Below are 19,235 nucleotides of genomic sequence, written 5' to 3' on the forward strand. Positions count from 1 at the left end.
CTTTAACTCTGTGAATGGTATTTGCCCTGAGGATTGCGATAGGCACATTAAATTCGTCAGCCAAATCCGCCCAACATGTAATAGGCATTCGCCATCTGACGAACTTCGTTCACCTTAACGAGACCACCTGCTAAGTCTCATCAGACCGGTATGGACAGATTGCTAAGCTCGCTATTAGGTTTAGTGCTACGTCACTCACGTAACTTTAATAGTGCTCAGAGCCTTCCTATGACAATCTCTGCCTCACGTAGCAGGACGGCACAAGATTCGCAGGCTTAGGGGATCGCTATAAAGGTACTGTCGCTGGCCGGTCGCCTCATACGGCTCCCTACTCATTTCGAAATAGACCAATCCGCTAAGCACGTAAAAGCCATGACAATTACTCTGTACAACTGGCCGGGAAGCCCACCATGTGGCTTCGTTCTCGCGGTCGCGAAGCAACTGGGTGTTCAACTGGAAGTGAAGAACGTGAATCTGGCACAGAAAGAGCAACTAAGTGAGCCGTACCTCAAGGTAAATCGCTGTCATTCTGTCACTTGATTATCAGCGTGAGCTACTCACGTAAACGGTAAAACTTCAGGTAACAATACTCCTATTAGCAAAGTGAGGAGAACAGCTTAAGCGAATTTTACGTGACAGAAAGCGAACCTACTAAAGGAAGACGATATACACAAGCTTCGAACGGGGTTGACCTGTTAAGCTTGTAAGGCCTTACAATAAATTTTGCACCACTCGATCGCATGCCTATTATCAAGTTTCTACGATATTATCCACGCTAAATATCTTGTCACAATACTGGACTTCTAGGCTCAAAGGGCTAAAAACCGTTTTATGACAATATGCTGCACGAAAAGCGGAAATAAGGGCTGGCAGTTGTTATACAGGACTTTAGCATTTGTTTTGAGAAATTTTTCCTTGTCTCCATGGTACACACAACACGCGTATGTTTTAGGCGTAGGAATGCTTTAATATCCATAAATATGGGGAACCGGCGAAAAAGGAAAAATCAGCTGGCTGCCCTTTGCTGAACTGAAAATAACCGGCAAGAAAAAAGTGCTACGCATAAGTTAACCATTAGGCTCATGGGCATTAGGTATATATGGAGCAATTTGCTCAACTGTAAGCAGATATTAAGAGTAGAACTGCTAAATACGCAAGAGCTTCTGCTTGTTATACACCCTGTGAAATACCCCTTACCTTTATGCATCTTGTTCTAAAACGACCAATTCTAGATCATGTCATGTTAGGGGGTGTACTAGAAAGCCACCACGTCTCCCTGTGCGCATTAATAGATAGGAGCAGTGGCAAGCTGCTTTGTGTAGCTTGGCACCCAAGATCCTGGGCCCCATCTTGGAATGGGCCGATAAGGTATCGGGGATCTACGCCTTGTACGCTACTCTGCTCTTTCCTCCACCACGCCTTTTTCCTCTTGTGATAAATGAAGTTTTGCTTATACTCCTCGTAAAGCGTTACACGGCCTTATAAAGAGATACAACAGGTATAAGCAACAGAAAACTGTCGTATAATAAACTTATTAGCCCCACATGGTCACCATTGTTATATGCATATGCCTGATTCATCAGCTGAATTACAAACGAACCTCCCGCCCTATAGGAAAAAAAAGCACGACCTCATCGCGACACATTTACCATCCTTTTGAGCCGAGTGCTGCTACGTTCAGTCCTGACAGTTTAAATTACGACATTCGTGTGACCTTCGGGTTTAAGATAGTTAAAAGACCAATATAAAAAACTATGTCAGCCAGGCAAGTAAGAATTGCAGCTAACAGTAATACTACTGTACCGTATATGCAACATTTGTCTTTGTAAATAATGATGGTAATGTGCACATTTTTCGCAGATAAACCCATTTCACAAGGTCCCTGCCCTTGACGACGATGGTTTCATATTTTACGAAAGGCAAGCACGTGCCCTTGTTTTCACATATAGAAAAAAAAGAATGTTTTATGGTAGTATTTTCGGTAAAAAATATCATCGTGCAATTAATGATGCGTGGCGGTTCATTAGTCATCACCTAAAGGGCTGCTCAATGCCGAATCGTTCTTACTGAGGAAAGTCTTGACTAAATACATGTAGAGCATTTTTATTAACACTGCGTAAAATGGCTTTCTTTAAGAAATACGGTATTCGAACGTGCGACGACAACCAAGTTTATTGCTATAGATTTTTTTACAGCTTTTTTTTGTAATTCATACAAGAATATATGTTAATCGTATTGACAACCTATGAAACTGCTTTCTTTAAAGAAAAAATCTGCAGATCCCACATACCTTAGCAATCAAGAGGTGCAAGCATATGAACCGAACTGTACACATATATTCTAAAAAGACAGTCAATAATGAAACAAAACTTCAATATTCACACGCACTTGTCTACGCAGCTTTTTACAGTGATTTTCATGCATAACCCAAATATTATACGAAGAACTAACCATAATTTGCAGACATAATATCATGCATGAGAATAAAGAAACGCGTGGACTGCTGCGCAAAATGTCATATTTCTGCGTTTTCGTATTTATTGACATGAATGTGACCAACAAATACTGTATACTCTTTTACATTAGGAGGGAATGTATCTGGTAGAAATTGCTGCCTATTATAAGTAGACGGAGGGATGCTGATTTATTCATTTCACACCACGAAATTGCAGGTGCGCTTAAAACAATTTTTTAGCTCAGTTTATTCTAAGTAGGTTACTTTGATGCATGCCGCTTCACGTAAACACTATGAGGAAGCTTGAAATGGGGACAGCAGTTAGAAGAAAGCTTCTTTAGAAGCAGAATTTGCAGGTAAACCGTGAATGCTGCAGTTTTGTCTTATTTGCATAGCATATAGGTGATACACGCGCTCATTCAATCATTTGCTTCACAGTGCGGCCATCGTATACTACCTGTTGCGAAAGTACGCCCCCAAATCAGACTTGTACCCCGATGACATCAAATTGCGCACCCAGGTCGACCAGGTCATCGCCGTTATGTACGGAACCGTTCACGCTTCAGTGGCAGCCTTCTTCGTAAGTGCTCCTGCATCACTTAAGCATGTAAACATACTCTTTCGAAGTCTTTTCAGTCAAGCGCCTTGGTGTACTTCTAACCAAGAGACGTAAACCGTAGCTCTGTTTCCCTGTCATAAATGTTTTCCTTGGGAATGATACTGTATACACTGAGTTCAATAAGAAGATTTGCTCAAAGTTAGTGCGCACAGTAAGTTCCAACTAAGCAAACCTTCTCCTCCATCGGTTGCTGCAGTATCGTGCAGCATTTTTTCTGAATGTTGGTCAAGACATAGGCAGATATGATAACATTTACCATTTTATAATCACCTGGTGATAGCAAGGTATTGCTTTTCGTCACATCATCAAAGTACAACGCGACGTGCGTGCGTTATAAAAAATACCAAAATTAGGTGTTGCAGCCTAATATCTGCCTGCACAAGAATGTTAGAAAAAGTGTTTTCAAGTAAAACTGCACAGGATTGTCATGGTTTCAAACTTTTTAGCAGAAACATGCTTACTTGGGATAGTGACTAAAATGTTCAGTATTTATTTTTAGGTGATTCGGCAGTTAACAGAATTATTTTTTGTCTCAGTTTACGTCTCCCTGGATTCATAAGTTATCTAGAAATGAGATTGTTATCCCTTTCCTATTTCTTACATTCAAAAAGACCATAAAGCCTAACTTAGCTGAATTTACTGCGTCAGGTACAGTGTGAGGTGCAGTCAATTTGAAGTTCAGACGTCTTGATCAAAACTAGTGCTCCTCTGCTGAGGCTACAAGCACAATAGTCCCATCGGCGTGCAGGGCTAGTAAAATGGTAGCTTCCTGCAAGGTTGAATCATGACAACAATGACCCTAAGTAAATGCCAGACTTCGCATTCTCATGATTGTCATAGTGTGAGCTCAGAACTACGACAATAAGGCAAGAAGACGAGCGCTAATTCACAACTGAGTTTATTGTGCAGAGCACGAAAACTTATGAAGGAGACAAAAAACAATGTGCTGAAAGATTAACAACGCAAAGATGCGTACTGAAAAAATACAAAATCTAAAACAAGAAAGTAATCCAAGGAATGATACTGAAGACTAAAAGCTGTCACATCTTGCGTGCGTCAATACTTTCGAGAAAACTTGATTCTTTCTCGGAGAGACAAGGAAGGCTTGCTAGCGCATGAGTCCTGTTCTTGTGCCACCTGCGCAGCCTCGACGATTATTCAAGTGCGATCATCTTTGTGGTTATTTAGAGTCACTGTGTCTTCTAAATGAGGCGTACAGTTTGCACCCAGTGCAATGCTGTGCAAGAAACTCATATTTTCTGTATATAAAATCGTGAGCATGTTCCTTCAGTCAGTTGTTCGGACACCTTCCAGTTTGTCTGACAAGCGTGCACCACAGAAAAAGAGAACCCTATAGAAAAATACCCGGGAGTATTGCACATACCTTGTTTTAAATTTACCTTCACATTCAGTAGAAGACTGTGTTTTGAGGGGGTTTCTCGATTTATTAAGACTAATTGATTTGAATAGTGCAGAAAACAGCACACGAACGCCCAATTTTTTTCCAATTTTCTTGAGCCTATGAAATATATAGCGCTTCTACCAAAACGAAACTGGGCTGTTTTTTCGTGTTGCTCCGATCTTCTCTGTGTTTCTGCTTTGCCTTACTCGTCCGGAGGACAGACTCAGCGACAGACGCGATGAATAGCTCGGGAAAACCAGATGCCATAAGCCGAAACAATTGAGCTTTCAGGCTCACAGAAATGCAGTCAGGAACTACCTGTTCAAAGCATTTTCAAGGCAGGCCTAAAGGTATATTGCAGATAGCAAGGTGATTCAACGATATGTCATTTCTAATACCATAACATAATTCATTTTTACTGTATTGGTGGCTTCGCGTTGCTTCCTTAGATAAAAATTGAAATGTACCTAAACGAAAGTATGTGACAAGACTTTTAAAAGCTCAATAACTCAACATAGATATAGTATTTCGGTCTTGCTATGGTGCGAAGAATAAGACTTCGCTTCAATCGCAGAGGCCTCGCATACTGCTGAAGAAGAAGCCCAGCGCTGAAGAGCTGACTGCATACGAAGACAACGTCGTCAAAAGCATCGAGAAGATCACCGGTGAGGGAAAGTTCGCAGTCGGTGACAAGCTGACACTTGCCGATATCGCCATCATCCCGCAGCTGATGTTAATTGTCGAGGTAAGGCAACGATTCATTAAACGTTCATCCCGTTTCCTCCACGTCGATCGGCTTCACACGATTACGCATTCATACCCCCGAAACTTAGATCTGCCAGGTTACATAAAGACATAGAGTACTCGCGGATTGAAACTCGACATCACTTTTTTAGAATGTAGACTAATATAAGCAGCCACTCATGCAACCTCGTTATGCCGCTTCAGAATAGGCATATGAGGGAAAGTCATTGGTTTTAGGGCTCTCGTGAAAATATACGCCCTTATGACATGAGCTACAGAGGCTGGAAAGGAAAGACCATGCGTTACCTAGCTCTGAATAATTGAGCTTGGATTCGTGAGTATAGACCGAAAGGCCACCAGGAAGATTGGGAATGCCTTATAGAGGTTGATTTGAACTAATTCTCAATATTGCATTTGGTAGCTGCCACATTCAGTCACGCAAAATTTATGCAGTGTTTAATAAGTGAAAAAGCTGTGCATGTTTCCGATAGGTAACTTAAAAAGTTAGTAACCGCATAGATTTACCAGCTCCGAGAGCATTCTACTGTATATCTTGGCGTCATCTCTTCACTAGGCAGCCGCAAGAAAAGATGGCAAATATTGCCGTTACTAAACTGGAAACCCTTTTCAGTGATTCCAACAAACAGGGAAACTACTAGGCAACCAAAGTTGGCAGATGTTTCATGTATGCCATTGTACAATATGCCGGAATTGTTACAGTGTCATTGAAAATTTTAACAGACTTGAATTATTTTTCTTTGATTATGTTAGAATGACATTTTCGTTCTAAGTTATTGCAGGTATAAGTGCAAACTGTAGGGCACAAGATACTGGGTACGAAATATTAATTACACTCCTAAATTACATGGCAGGTAATATGTAGCATGCGGGTACCCCAGAACAGGGGCATAAACAGCCGTCAGCAAGCTCAAAGTAAATAAGGCGCTAATAACAGCGCTATTATCTTGCGTGCATGTGTGTGTTCCTAGATCTCGCTATTGATTGGTAGTTTGCTAGCTACTATGTTTTAGGGCGGTTATCGCGAACTTCATCATAGATTAAGCATTGGAGTTAGTACTAACCATGGTATATTTCCTGCAGTATTTACTAATAATAGTATAAGTTGGAGTTTGTTTTTTGGTTTTGTTTCTTTTGTATCAATTGTTTTATTGTATACATTTGTATTTATTCTACTCTCTGACACTCGTTGTTTGCGGTTTTAGAGGCTGGTGACTGGCCCTTTAGGCAACCAAGTGTCTAATTTTTTGTAGATAAAAGAAAACTTTTGCAGCTGGTCTAATTGTTTTCAGTGGTTTTAAAATGTACAAAATGTGTAAATTCTAGAAAAGCTCATAAAAGAAAGTTAGGTCTTGATGTCAGAATGGCTAAGGAACTGCATAATATTCCATTGTATATCATAGAGTGGTGTTGCTTGAAATATGGCTCTGCGCACAGTGCCCTATCGCAGTTTTTACACATAAATACCGTATCTGTTGTTCTCTTTATTCGACGAGTCGTGCTCACACACACACATGCGCGCGCTATCTCCTCTACGTGCGGCTGCTTTGGGCAGTGTAAACTCGGCTATTACGAAGAACTAGAGTACCTCGTGAGTGTCGGTGATAATTTCTCTAAGAGAAGCGCGAATGAAGATGAAAATCAACTTCTCCGGTCCCTGGAATAAAGCGCCGTTGAATACAAAAATTACATTTCGCGTGTTTTCATTCCGAACACGCGTAAAACCGAAACCCTGAAAGGGCGCTGCCCATTGGCGTCACGGCCGACCACTCGATGAACCTACGCTTGAAATCAGGGTTGTCGATCTCCGTACAATTATTGTCAACGCTTATTGTGAATCCTAGAAGATGGAAGCATTTCCCGGTGAGCACGCATCAGCATTACAGGCCGAAATTTTGAGCAGCTGGTTTGGAAACGCACTCGACTACCCGTACGGCAAGTACACTTCGGGGCAGAAAACGACTACCGTATGTACGGCGAGAACACTCAAACTGTTAATGATTATGCTGACATACAAGCGTAAGCGTGTCCCACCAACCTTATACGGTCACATACATGGCAGCTCGACATGGGTATCTGATCGATATGATTGATATGTGGTGTTTAACGTGTATAGGCATATCAGCCGGGACGGGCAAGGAGGGCACCACCCCCCTCCCCCCGCTGAGAAAAGTTGGGGGTGCTTAGCCTCCCCACTTTCGACAGTGGTCACAGTCGGATGCACGCTGGGGAAAACAACTAAAACAAAATTTTCGTTCCCCAATGTAATCACTCAATTATATTGTTACGAGAAAAAGAGAGAGTATTACGAAGCACAGGTACATAGTAGGGATAACTTTTCAACATTTCGGCAGTGTCAATTTACCTTAAAGGCTTTTTGCAACATTTTTCGTCCAGTGCAGTAGCACTGAAGAGCAGGCTTGCGCTGAATAGGTGCCCTAATAATTCATATTGTGTTCATGTTTTTTTTTATTCTACTACAACTGGCCGATGCAGTTATAGATGGAAATGGACAAACTTTTTATGGATCGGTCAAAGCATATGCTGCTTCGGCAAAATCGTTTTCTTTAATTTAAAAGGATAACAATCACCACTGCTCTGTCGAAGTTGCTGTGTTCACATGATTGCGACTAACTTTTCTAAGTATTTTATTTTTGCCGGACTGGAAGCCCAAAGAAAAGTTTCCACTTTAATCTCTGATAAATCTGATCAGCCTTGCTTATGGCAACTTGGAGTGACGGAGGCAGCATGCAAAGCGCGAACAAATAAAGAAGTGGACTAGAGCTTAGCAGGAAGCTTAAATAAGTAGAAGTGCTCGAAATACCTTTGCTTCTTGGAGGAGTATTTTTAAAAATTTATTCATTTGTGAGCTGTTTTACTCATTAAAATTTTATTCAGCAATAAAATATTGGTAGGTTATTAGAAAATAGGTTAGCGTGCCCAACTTGCGAAAGAGTTGTACGCAACTCTTAACGTCCCGATATCACCATATGATTATGGGAGACGCCGTAGTGGAGGACTCTGGAAATTTTGACCCCCTGGGTTTTTGTAACTTGCGCCCAAATCTGAGCACATGGGCCTACAACATTTCCGCCTCAATCGGAAATACAGCCGCTGCAGCTTGGAATCGATCCCGCGGTCTGCGGGTCAGCAGCCGAGTACCTTAGCCACTACAATACTGTGGTGGGTTCGCATTGAGTATTTATGCGAAGCTTAGCGATTTGTGCATAAATGTATCTCTTCCGCGACACCATGATTCTCACCTCACATTCATGCTGTGATGCTGTACAATCGGCTGTTTTTCTTTCACTTAACCGAACACTTTCATATTATAACACGTCAATGCCTACACGTACTTGAAGAGACGCAGTTTCATAACCATTTGATAAGCCAATTTTTGTAGGCCATAGCTGACTAATAGGAAACATTTGTGTTTACGAAAGAGAAATAACATTTCACAGAATGGGGCGTCATTTCCAAAATCGCTCTTTTAAGCTATTCAGGCTAACTACACTTCACTATTTGTTCTAAGGTTGCTCTCAGAGAGGTAAAAAGTCATTTGGTTAATGGTTTCATATGTATACCAATTACTACTTTCCGATTAAAAAGTACTGTTTGGAAGTATGTCCTCTCTTCATTTGTGATAATCAAGTTTCGCTTCATATTTTAATATATCTGATTCCAGGGGCCCGTCGTCGACCTCAAGAAGTACCCAAAACTTGTCAGCTACTACAGCAACATCAAATCACAGCTTCTGTACTTTGAAGAACTCTACGGACCTACCATCAACCACATAAAGCAGCGGTGGGCCACTCTGCAGTAAATACTGACACTTTGCCTGACAACGTAAAGGAAATTAAATGCTCCCGTTGTTATCGTTCAATGACAGCTTTATATTCACTTTTATTTGGAATCAGACTCTTTGGATCCAGTTGTTTACTGTATTTTAAGGGTGTTCCTTTCCGGCTGTTTACAATCTATTTGTTGTCATGGTCTGCGAGAATTTCCCTTAGGAGATAAGTGGCTGGAAGCGTTCGTTTGTATGTCAAACAGAACCCGTTTATATGGCCTACACAGGTGATATCCCAGAAATTACAATACCCACGTGCGAATTACTTCGTGTTGTGCCCTGTGTAAAGACGCAGCGGAGAAAAAACACCATATGATCTATCTATCTATCTATCTATCTATCTATCTATCTATCTATCTATCTATCTATCTATCTATCTATCTATCTATCTATCTATGTAGATAATAATCTCTTAGCGTCTCATACCTAGATGGAAATCAGGTGCTAGTGAGCTGCTCGATGTAAGGGAATAGCTGAATATGTGAGCTTCGAACTTGGCTTGGATTCGTATCGTTCATTTAGACCACGGGCACCTCGCAGAAGCGTCTGTGTTCAACGCGTTCATTGCGTCAAAACTGCTGGTATTTTACCAAGAAAGCACAAATATGCTATTTATTTTCTGTCATCGCAAAGAAACGTATTTTATATAATGAAGGAAACTTCTGCATCGGTGTATAATTTAGGAAGTGTAAAAAGCAACCAACGATCGCTAAACTTAGCAGGCAGCCGACAAAGCCAGCGTTCCCTCTGCCACTTCAAGTCGTATCTTTCTCACTTTCACCATTTGGTTGTGCCTTCAAGGTAAGTGGACTTTTATTTTACAGTATGATATGCGTGAAAGAGGCCCGCTTATAACAGCTTCCTTTAAGAGAAGCTTCATTTGGGCACTCGTATCTGCTTTTGAGTGGACGCCTCGTTTAACACCAGCCCACACAATCCTCGTAGACACATACACCAAATTTCGTAGCGCTCTAATGGCACCCCTTAAAAATGAGCACACAGGGTGGCGCCACGTATTCCTGCAGGTATTTTTGTGAGAAACTTTATAACCGATATCTAGCCGCCACGTTTTGTCGTTCTGATAAGTGTCCGCTTAGCTTCGTACATACCGAAATTCGCATTGAAGGATAGAAATGTATGACGAACGTGATTCGCAGGTCACGATGCGTACATTCCTCTGATTAATTGTAACAATCGTGGTGAATTTTGTTACATTGCCATGTCGATGATCAATCGTGTTTTCTTCCGGCACACTACTTCAATTATTTATATCTGAGCAAAAAATCAATGTACGTTTAAAGTGGGCACTTCTCCTGAGAAAAAAGCCAAGTACTCAGGAAGTTCTCTGCTTGTCTTTTTTTGCAGGTCGTTTCATACACTGCAAATACCGATGATACCTCGTCTAATATTTTTTTCTTTCATTGCTCAGATGTCTACAACCTGTAGACAATCTTAATAAATCGCACACAATGGTCGCTGTGCTTGAATATATGGATTCATCTCAAGTATTTCCACTTTAGCTGGAAGCACTGATATCTGACCGTTTCGCAAGCTGAGGCCTGACAACCTCAATGGTACCCAACACAACTTCGTCAGTTTTCGACAAGTGTATACATACACCGGCTTTTTTTATCGCTCCAATTGAACAAATAGACAGAACTAAAGCTGTCGGAAAAAAGTGTGGCTTTAATGTGTTCAGGACTTAACGTGTTTAGATCTATATTTCACCCAAATTTAGGATAAAGAAGCTTAGTTATCTACTTTCTCGCCCCGCCGTAGTGGTCTAGTGGCTAAGGTACTGGGCTGCTGACCCGCAGGTCGCGGGTTCGCATCCCGGCTGTGGCGGCTTCACTTCCGATGGAGGCGGAAATGTTGTAGGCGCATGTGCTCAGATTTGGGTGCACGTTAAAGAACCCCAGGTGGTCAAAATTTCCGGAGCCCTCCAATACGGCGTTTCTCATAATCATATGGTGGTTTTGGGACGTTAAACTTTACATATCGATCGATTCACTTCCTCACTCTACTACGCCACTTACTCCATTACTGTTCTTGTTTAGACAACCTAGGGATTCTCGGAAGAAGCCATATGCAAACGGCATAATAAACAATTTTAACAACTGTGTACAGAGTTATCGCAGTTACTTCCCTTAAAATCGTCGTTGTGAGGCTTAGATAAAAAACCATGTCAACCTTGAGGATCGCACATTGCCATACATACAACTTCTTCCATCTGCCGTTGACCCAGATATCTCAATCACTGTCTTTCTGTGTTCGCCACGTGTGCACCCATGAACGGGTGTGCTGCATTCATTCATTCATTCATTCATTCATTCATTCATTCATTCATTCATTCATTCATTCATTCGTTCATTCATTCATTCAATCATTCGTTTGTTCATTCATTCATTAAATAATTCATTCATTCATTCTTTCTTTCTTTCTTTATTCCTTAAAGGACCTAAAAAAGAAGTATTACATAAGGGGTTGGTTTACAAAAATATAAAAAGAAAAAGTTACAGTGCGAGAAATGCAGACGCTTCTTCGAAGAACTCAGATGAGCAACTTATAGTAGCAATGTCGTACGGAAAAAAGTTACAATCTACATCTACACAATGGAAAAAAAGAAGATTAAAGATTGACAGTGTGCGCTTTGTGGCGAGCAATGTTTAAAGAATAGCCGGTGCGATGTGATAATCGTGCTGGTGGCGAGATGTATGCTGTGATGGCAACAGAACTGTAAATAATTCTGTGAAATAATGATAAGCTGGAAACGCGACATCTGTACAAAAGAGCTAGATGACAAAATGGGAGGCTGTTTTTAGTCATTATACGCTAATGTTCCATTAATATGCGGAGTGAGTGAACCTACCAGCACGATTTTGAAAAAGTTCAAGGGCATTGGCAAGGTAAGCTTCGTGTGGACACCAGATTGAAGAAGCGTATTAAAGTTTAGGTCTGATCAACGATGTGTGTGCTAAACGTTTTAAGGGGAGGGGCGACCTTTGATTAAGCGACGTTTTAAGAAACCTAGTTTTTTGTTGGCAGATGGCATGGTGTTGTTAATATGTGAACACCAATCAAGGTCACTGGTTATAGTGACACCTAAGTATTTGAATGATTTGACTGATTCAATGGGTTCATCATGTATTATGTAAGATGAGATAACGGGAGTGCAACTACGAGTTATTGACATCACCGTGCACTTTTAAAGCTTCAGTAGCATTAGCCAGTTATCAAACCAGTTTTGAATATTATTGAGGTCGGTTAGAAGCAAAATTCGCTTTTTTGTATCATATATAGTATGACAACACAATCGTCAGCAAATATGCGAATATTACTAGAGACACTAAGCGGTCAGTCATTATTATATATTAAGAAAAGGAGGGGACCCAACACAGAACCTTGAGGAACGCCTGATGTTATCGGAAGTGGGTTAGAAGAGTTATTGTTTATTTGCACAAATTGAGAGTTGCTTGATCCACCTAGAAACATTAGGATGAAGGCTGAGATGTGAAAGTTTCAACAGCAACCGCTGATGATCAACCTTGTCAAATGCCTTAGGGAAGTGGAGTGAAACTACGTCAGTCAGTGTACTATTGTGAAGTTAAATGTAGGTCATGAACACAGATAGCTACTTGAGTTTCACATAAAAGTCCTTTTTGGAATCCCTGCTATAAAGAATAAAAAATTATTGGAGTCAAGAAAATTCATTATGTGAGAAAATATGGCATGTTCCATGAGCTTCCAAAAAATGCTTGTTATAGAAATAGGGCGGTTATTTAGAGGCAATTCTCTATTACCTGACTTTGAGACCAGGACCACCTTCCCAGCTTTCTATTCTGTTAGTAGGTCACCTGTGTTTAACGACTGGGAAAACAGCAATGTCCAAAAGGAAGCAGAAATTGCTTTAGTATTTTTGATCAGTTTTGATGTGTTTTTGTCAGGATCAGCGCATGGTGGCGATTTTGACTTATCAATTAGGTAACACATACCATTTATGAAAAAATAAATGTCGGACATTTCTGGCATGACTAAGGTAAAAAATTCTGGAAGAAACGTGCTTGTCTGCATGGTGAAAACTGATGAAAAAGTTGAGTTTACAATGTTAGCACACTCGAAGTCCGATCAGGGATCACCTGTTTCGCTTGTACTTGTTCGGTGCGACTGAGGATTGATCGTCTGCAAAAATTTCTGGGGTTATCTGGGACCATGCGTTGTAGATCATTGTGGTAGAAGCAGTGCTCAGTTGTGCTAACGGCCTTCAAATATGCGCGTTCTGCTTCATAGTATCTGTCTCACGCGCCCAGTTTTCCTTTAATTTTTGCGGATCGAAACAAACGTTTCTTTGTGTGGTCGAGTTTATTAAGAGATTTATTGTACTATGGCTGAAGTCGGTTTGATGGAACGATGCATGTTGGTATATGTACTTACCTGCGAGGCTTTTAAGCTTACCTTCAAATAGAGACCAGTTATCATCTACTGACTGTAAAAGAATGCGCACTACAAAATTTTTATGAAATTCATGTAGTTTGCAGGTTATTGTTTCATAATCGCCCTAATCATATTGAGGAATTCTCTTTTTTCATCGACAGCGTAAGATGGGAGCATTCGTGAAGGTGGTGTGAATTATTTTATGATCACTAATTCTACGAAGGTAGTTACAGCTAGTAAGGCTACCAGAATGAGTGGTTAGTATATATAAGATCCAAGATGTTCTAGGTAGTCTCGGTTAAACGTGTTCGTTACGTAACCAGTTGAGTTAGGTTAAAGTTGAGACAAACGTCAAAAAAATCCCTAGAACCAGCTTGGTTTGAGCGTCGCAGCGCTGAACGCCAGTCAATGTTTGTGTAATTAAAATCAAAAAAATGTAGAGCATGGGCATTTGAATCCTTTTAAGTTAGCTGTCTTAAGATGTTGTTAAGCTTGTAAGAAAAATTAACTGGACTGTTTGGAGGGTGATAGCAAACACCGAAGTGTAGCAGCTTAAAATAACATTGAATTTTAACCACAATATTTCCCATTCGGAAGATAGGTTTAGTAGAGTCAGGATAATCGTTTATTCATGGCAATAAGATCATCGCCTCCTCTTGATCCTTGCCGATCTTTGTGAAAGGCTACGAAGTTTGAAAAGTCTGTGATAGTTTCCTTGTCGGAAACGTCATCACTAAGGCACGTCTTCGTATGCACAAGAAGGTTGCTTTCGGAAGATGACAAGATACACGATATTATATCATGTTTTGGAAAGGAAGTGCGCACATTTAAAAAAAAGAGTGATAAAAGAAGGGGTGGCTCACGATCATGCGTAGAAAGTTTATTTGGACATCGCTTGTTACGTTTAGCGATAATTCTCTGACTTGTTGGCATGATTTGTCAAAGAAGTATCGCTTAGAACCGATATGTAAGGTTTTACACCGTAGTGAAAAGGGTACCAATCTTATTTTCACGAATGAAATAAGACTCTTTTGCGTGGTCTGAGTTTCTTTTGAAAAGTCTTCATTGTTGCTCTACGCAGTGCCTTTCCACTTTCGGCTATTGCGCGAATGGCTTCCTTAGTTTTTAAAATTGCCAGATTTAACAATGGTGGGACGGTTATGGCCTGCATTACAGCGTCCAAGCCCATGGGCACGCTCAGTGTCTTCCGTTTTTACATTAAAGTCTATATACTCGAAGCAGTGCTCAATAATATTTTCTTCAGATCGTACAAAGATTCGTTTGAAGAAATGTCTGGTATGACATAAAAATGCGTTTTCACACCTAGAACGGTTTTCCGCATATTCCACTCTATCTGCCAGAGAAGTTACCCGACGAGCAGTTTGGTTAGAGTCGGCTTGCACGCGCTGCAGCTGTTGTCTCATGGGTTCAATCGGCCGACAGTTGGTTTCTACCGTAGCCAGTGTTTTGCTCAGTTCCGACAGGTTGTTGGTTGTTTCCTTTAACTGAGTTTTTACATCTTGCACGTCTGCACGTCTCATCTTCTGATAAAAGTGAAGGCAATCATTACTTATGGCTCTTATCAAACAAATTTCATTACAAAGTGCAACTTTAGTCAATGGTTTGCAAGAGGTGCCTTGATTGATGTAAGGAGCTAAATGTCCTAAAACCACAATATTATTATGAGAGACGCTGTAGTGGAGGGCTTCGGAAATTTTGACCACCTCGGGTTCTTTAACGTGCACCCGAATCTGAGCACACAGGCCTACATCATTTCCGCCTCCATCGGAAATGCAGCCGCCGCAGCCGGGATTATTTCCCGCGACCTGCGGGTCAGCAGTCGAGTACCTTAGCCAATGGACTACTGCGGTGGGGGGCCGCAAGAGATGTGACATTCCTGTTTATTCATGAACAATTCACGCAATGCAATCACATTTATTGTTTCCTGGTTCAGTCATCATTGTCAACTGTTTAAGGATTCGCCTTGGCGAATAGGGTAAAGCCTGTGATAGGGCACAACAAAAAGTGCAGACGTATTGTTACATGTTCACCTGACCGCGTCAGGGCCATCGTGTTTAACCTCACCATCCCCGATTGGATCAAGCAAAGGGACGTCGAGGGAACTCGCGCCTATTCTGGACCAAATGAAGTCGTTTCACTCACTCTTGTGCAGTTATCTTGAGTTACTAATGCACGTCTTAATATTTTCTGGGCATAGTGGCAGAAAGTGATCACACGAACGCGATTGATCGTTGCAACCTGTTATTATATGACTATCGAAACCAATGCAACTCTACGAATTAATCACTACTAATGGCCGTTACATGTACTCTGCCTGCCAGATTGCTGGTGAATTTGTGCACATTGTTAGCCGCTGCTCTAACGAAAGACCTTGTATCAGGGCAATGATGGTAACTCCTCTACAGTCGAGCACGATTTGAAGGTTATCGCGCTAGCGTCGACTCAGAACAACAGCACCATCAGCGCCCGGAATTCACTCCCAGATAGACTAAATCAGGTGAGCATTCAGGCGAGCCTCAGAGGAGCTTTACTAACTTTTCGTTGTTTCAGTAGGCTACGATCACTTCTAGCTGAGTCCGCTGCGGTGAAGCTGTGGCTAAGCAGCTCGGCTGTTGACCCAAAAGTCGCAAGATCGATTCCGGTTGCCTTTCGGTGAAGGCGAAATGGTAGAGACCTGTGTACCGTGTGACGACAGCGCACGTTAAAGAACACTAAATGGTCGAAACTTCCGGAATCCTCCAGTACAGCGTCTTCCATAACCATTTCACCCCAGATATCCTTATTATTATTCCCTCCTGTGTGGGAGGTCGAGCTTCCAGCTCTCTCTGTTTTTTTTACAATGCTATCAATTTTGTGCAGCTTAGCAAGTTGCTTAGATGAAGCAGTGCCGAGCGTCAGCTTTACTGCGCCTTTGCGATCAATTTCGTTATCGTCTGCGCAGATAAGACTCGGCGAAGTGTACCCGTGAGAGCAACTAATGCAAAGCAGTAAAAATAAATTGTCCAGATTTGGTGTTAGGGGCAATTGTAATAATTGTATCTGGAGTTTGACGTTTCGAAATCGCAATATGATTGTGATGGACACCGAAATTGAGGGCTACAGAAGTTTGGATCATCTGCTGCGCTTTTACGTGGACAGTACACGGGTCATTGCCATTTTAGCCTCCGGTTAAATGCGACTGCAGAGGCCGGGATCGGACCCGAGATTTTCGGGTCAGCAGCCCCGCACCGTAACGTGTATCGGCGATTGTGGTAGCTTGGAACAGCCAACGAGCAATAGATCATTTTGTGATCTTCATTTTTTGCTGTTAGGAAAGACGCCGTTAGGCCGGTCGACCCACGCACGATAGCCTTCAAGGGTTGTTAGACTGTACCCCAGAAGTGCGCGACCACATAGCCACGGTGCTCGTCGTGTTATTCCTCTCAAACACGTCCACCCCCCGCCCTCCCCTTGCGAGCAAAGCGGGCAGCTCACTGCTGGAAATGCTGGCGAGAACAAGGAAGGAAGGGGAGGAGAAAACGGAGACAGGAAGAGAGGGGAGCCCGCATTCCACGTTGTCTGGTTTTACCGCTTTCAGATAAGTGAAGCACCATAGACGCTGATGTTGCAGTCTCGTTCGTTGTGAAGCCTCGTCAGGTCAATGGCAGCGTAGATACATTCTGTTTAAACCTGTTGCTCATCGTACGAACCTGCACGCGAATTCCAACGAGCGGCCAGTTCTTGGCGCCGCTACGTTTTTCCCTTCTATTCACTGTTGCTCGACTTATTCATAAATAGTTCAAGGTGTCGCAGATTGGGAGCTGCAAACTGCGATAATCTTCGGCTTGCCCACTTGAATATTGGTTTAGAATGCGGCGAGCTGTATTACGCTGGCTGGTTTCGTAAACTCTTTATTCATTTGTTTTACATGAGGTTGACTAATATTCCTGTGCAAGAACAAGCTTTGTTTTCTAATTGGGCGCCGGAAAGTGAGAAATGCATAGGTGTTGTGAATCAGCACAAGTGCTGTGGCTACAGTAGTTTCATATATTCGGAAAACCTAGCATCGACAACGAAATGCTTTAGCGTAGCTTGTGAAATAGCCATCAGAACTTGAACCAGTTATTGCTCCAAGTCGCGTGTTTCTTTCTCTCCATCAGCAGTATATAGGAGAGGATCGTTAGCTCCTGCTTCTTACACTCTAGGTGTTTTCCTGAAGTGTTAGAATCATTGGCCACTGCGTAACTGATACCCTCGGAACAGTGGTAACTATCATATCATTACCTATATATATATATATATATATATATATATATATATATATATATATATATATATATATATATATATATATATATATATATATATATATACTTTCACTTTCCATATTGTTTAGTGTGTAGAAAAACATCCATATAAATATTCGCAAGTCTCACGTGCAGCTATATATATATATATATATATATATATATATATATATATATATATATATATATATATACTTCCCCTTTCCATATTGTGTAGTGTGTAGAAAAACATCCATATAAATATTCGCAAGTCTCACGTGCAGTGGCTATCGATTCTATGCGAAGCACGACTGAGGAAGGCTGATACGTTACCGCAAATGGCTACAATTACACAATGTCTCCTGTTGCCTCAGGAGTGCCCGAAGTGTCGGTTCTCGGTTTTTTTTCTTGTTTTTAATATTGTCACGGGGTCATGATGTGAACGAAGGGAGCAGACTCGATGTCAAAGAAGACACTATTTATTCAAGCCGTACTTGTGGCCACGCAAAAGGAAAGTAAGACACTGGTACTGATAGTGGCGAACAGACCGTCGGTCGTCGATCAACTGACAAGCGGCGAAGCATGTCGGCATTTCACATTCCCCGTCGAATATTCTAGCATTATCGCTAGCGGCGACCTAGGTTCCAGAATAATGTGAAAAGTTCACGAAGGGAGCGTAATCTCAACAAAACGATCTGCTGCAGCCTCGAAGCTTCTCTAACAACCTAGGCGCCGTGTGCGCTGAACATATTGTAACGGGGCGATAGGAAAACTTGTGGAAAGGAACGTGGCAATATATGTTGATGATCTAGCTACCTTCTTGAGTAACTTCTATCATTCATCTTTCCGCTGATGATTGCGTCATTTTTACAGAAATCACTTCGAACAAAGATTGTAGTCGCTTACTATTCGTTTTGAATAAAATATCTAACGGTGTGTAACACATTGCTCATGGAAATAAATACTAACAAGGGGAAAGTGGTGCACGTTTATAAGTCACGAAACTTTTCACAAGTATACTACTTAAATAACCTTCATTTAGGGCAAGTAACCTGATACAAATACTTAGGAATTCATATTGCATCCATAATTTCTTGGGCAACACACATTAACTACGTCATTAACAACACAAACCGCACCCTTGGCTACCTCAGGTAAAACATTTTTCATTCTCCGGGCTCTTTAAAACTATTACTGTATACATCTTTAATCGGCCCGAATTTAGAGTATGCTTCAGCTGTTTGGGACCCACATAACACTAACTAAATAATGCATTAGAACTTGTCTGGAATAACGCAACTCGTTTTATTCTTTCCAATTATAACCGAACTGCCAATGTAACAGTGATAAAAACTGGTCTATCATTTACATCTCTTGCAGCCCCGAGCAAAATTCTCGTTTATAATTGTTTCATAAATTATTGCTCCACC

At 41.4% G+C, this 19,235-nt stretch overlaps 1 protein-coding gene across 1 annotated transcript; it reads left to right on the forward strand.

Annotated features, from left to right (window-relative positions):
• Positions 1–372: 372 nt before the first annotated feature.
• Positions 373–9,121, forward strand: LOC142803392 (glutathione S-transferase 1-like). The gene is made up of 5 exons (XM_075888514.1): positions 373–513; positions 1,861–1,919; positions 2,894–3,035; positions 5,051–5,221; positions 8,924–9,121. The coding sequence occupies exons 1-5, from the start codon at positions 373–375 to the stop codon at positions 9,059–9,061; spliced, it is 651 nt and encodes a 216-aa protein (XP_075744629.1). The 3' UTR covers positions 9,062–9,121.
• The last annotated feature ends 10,114 nt before the right edge of the window (positions 9,122–19,235 follow it).

This window comes from Rhipicephalus microplus, chromosome 3, assembly GCF_043290135.1.
Source record: "Rhipicephalus microplus isolate Deutch F79 chromosome 3, USDA_Rmic, whole genome shotgun sequence".
In the NCBI taxonomy this organism is placed as follows: domain Eukaryota; kingdom Metazoa; phylum Arthropoda; class Arachnida; order Ixodida; family Ixodidae; genus Rhipicephalus; species Rhipicephalus microplus.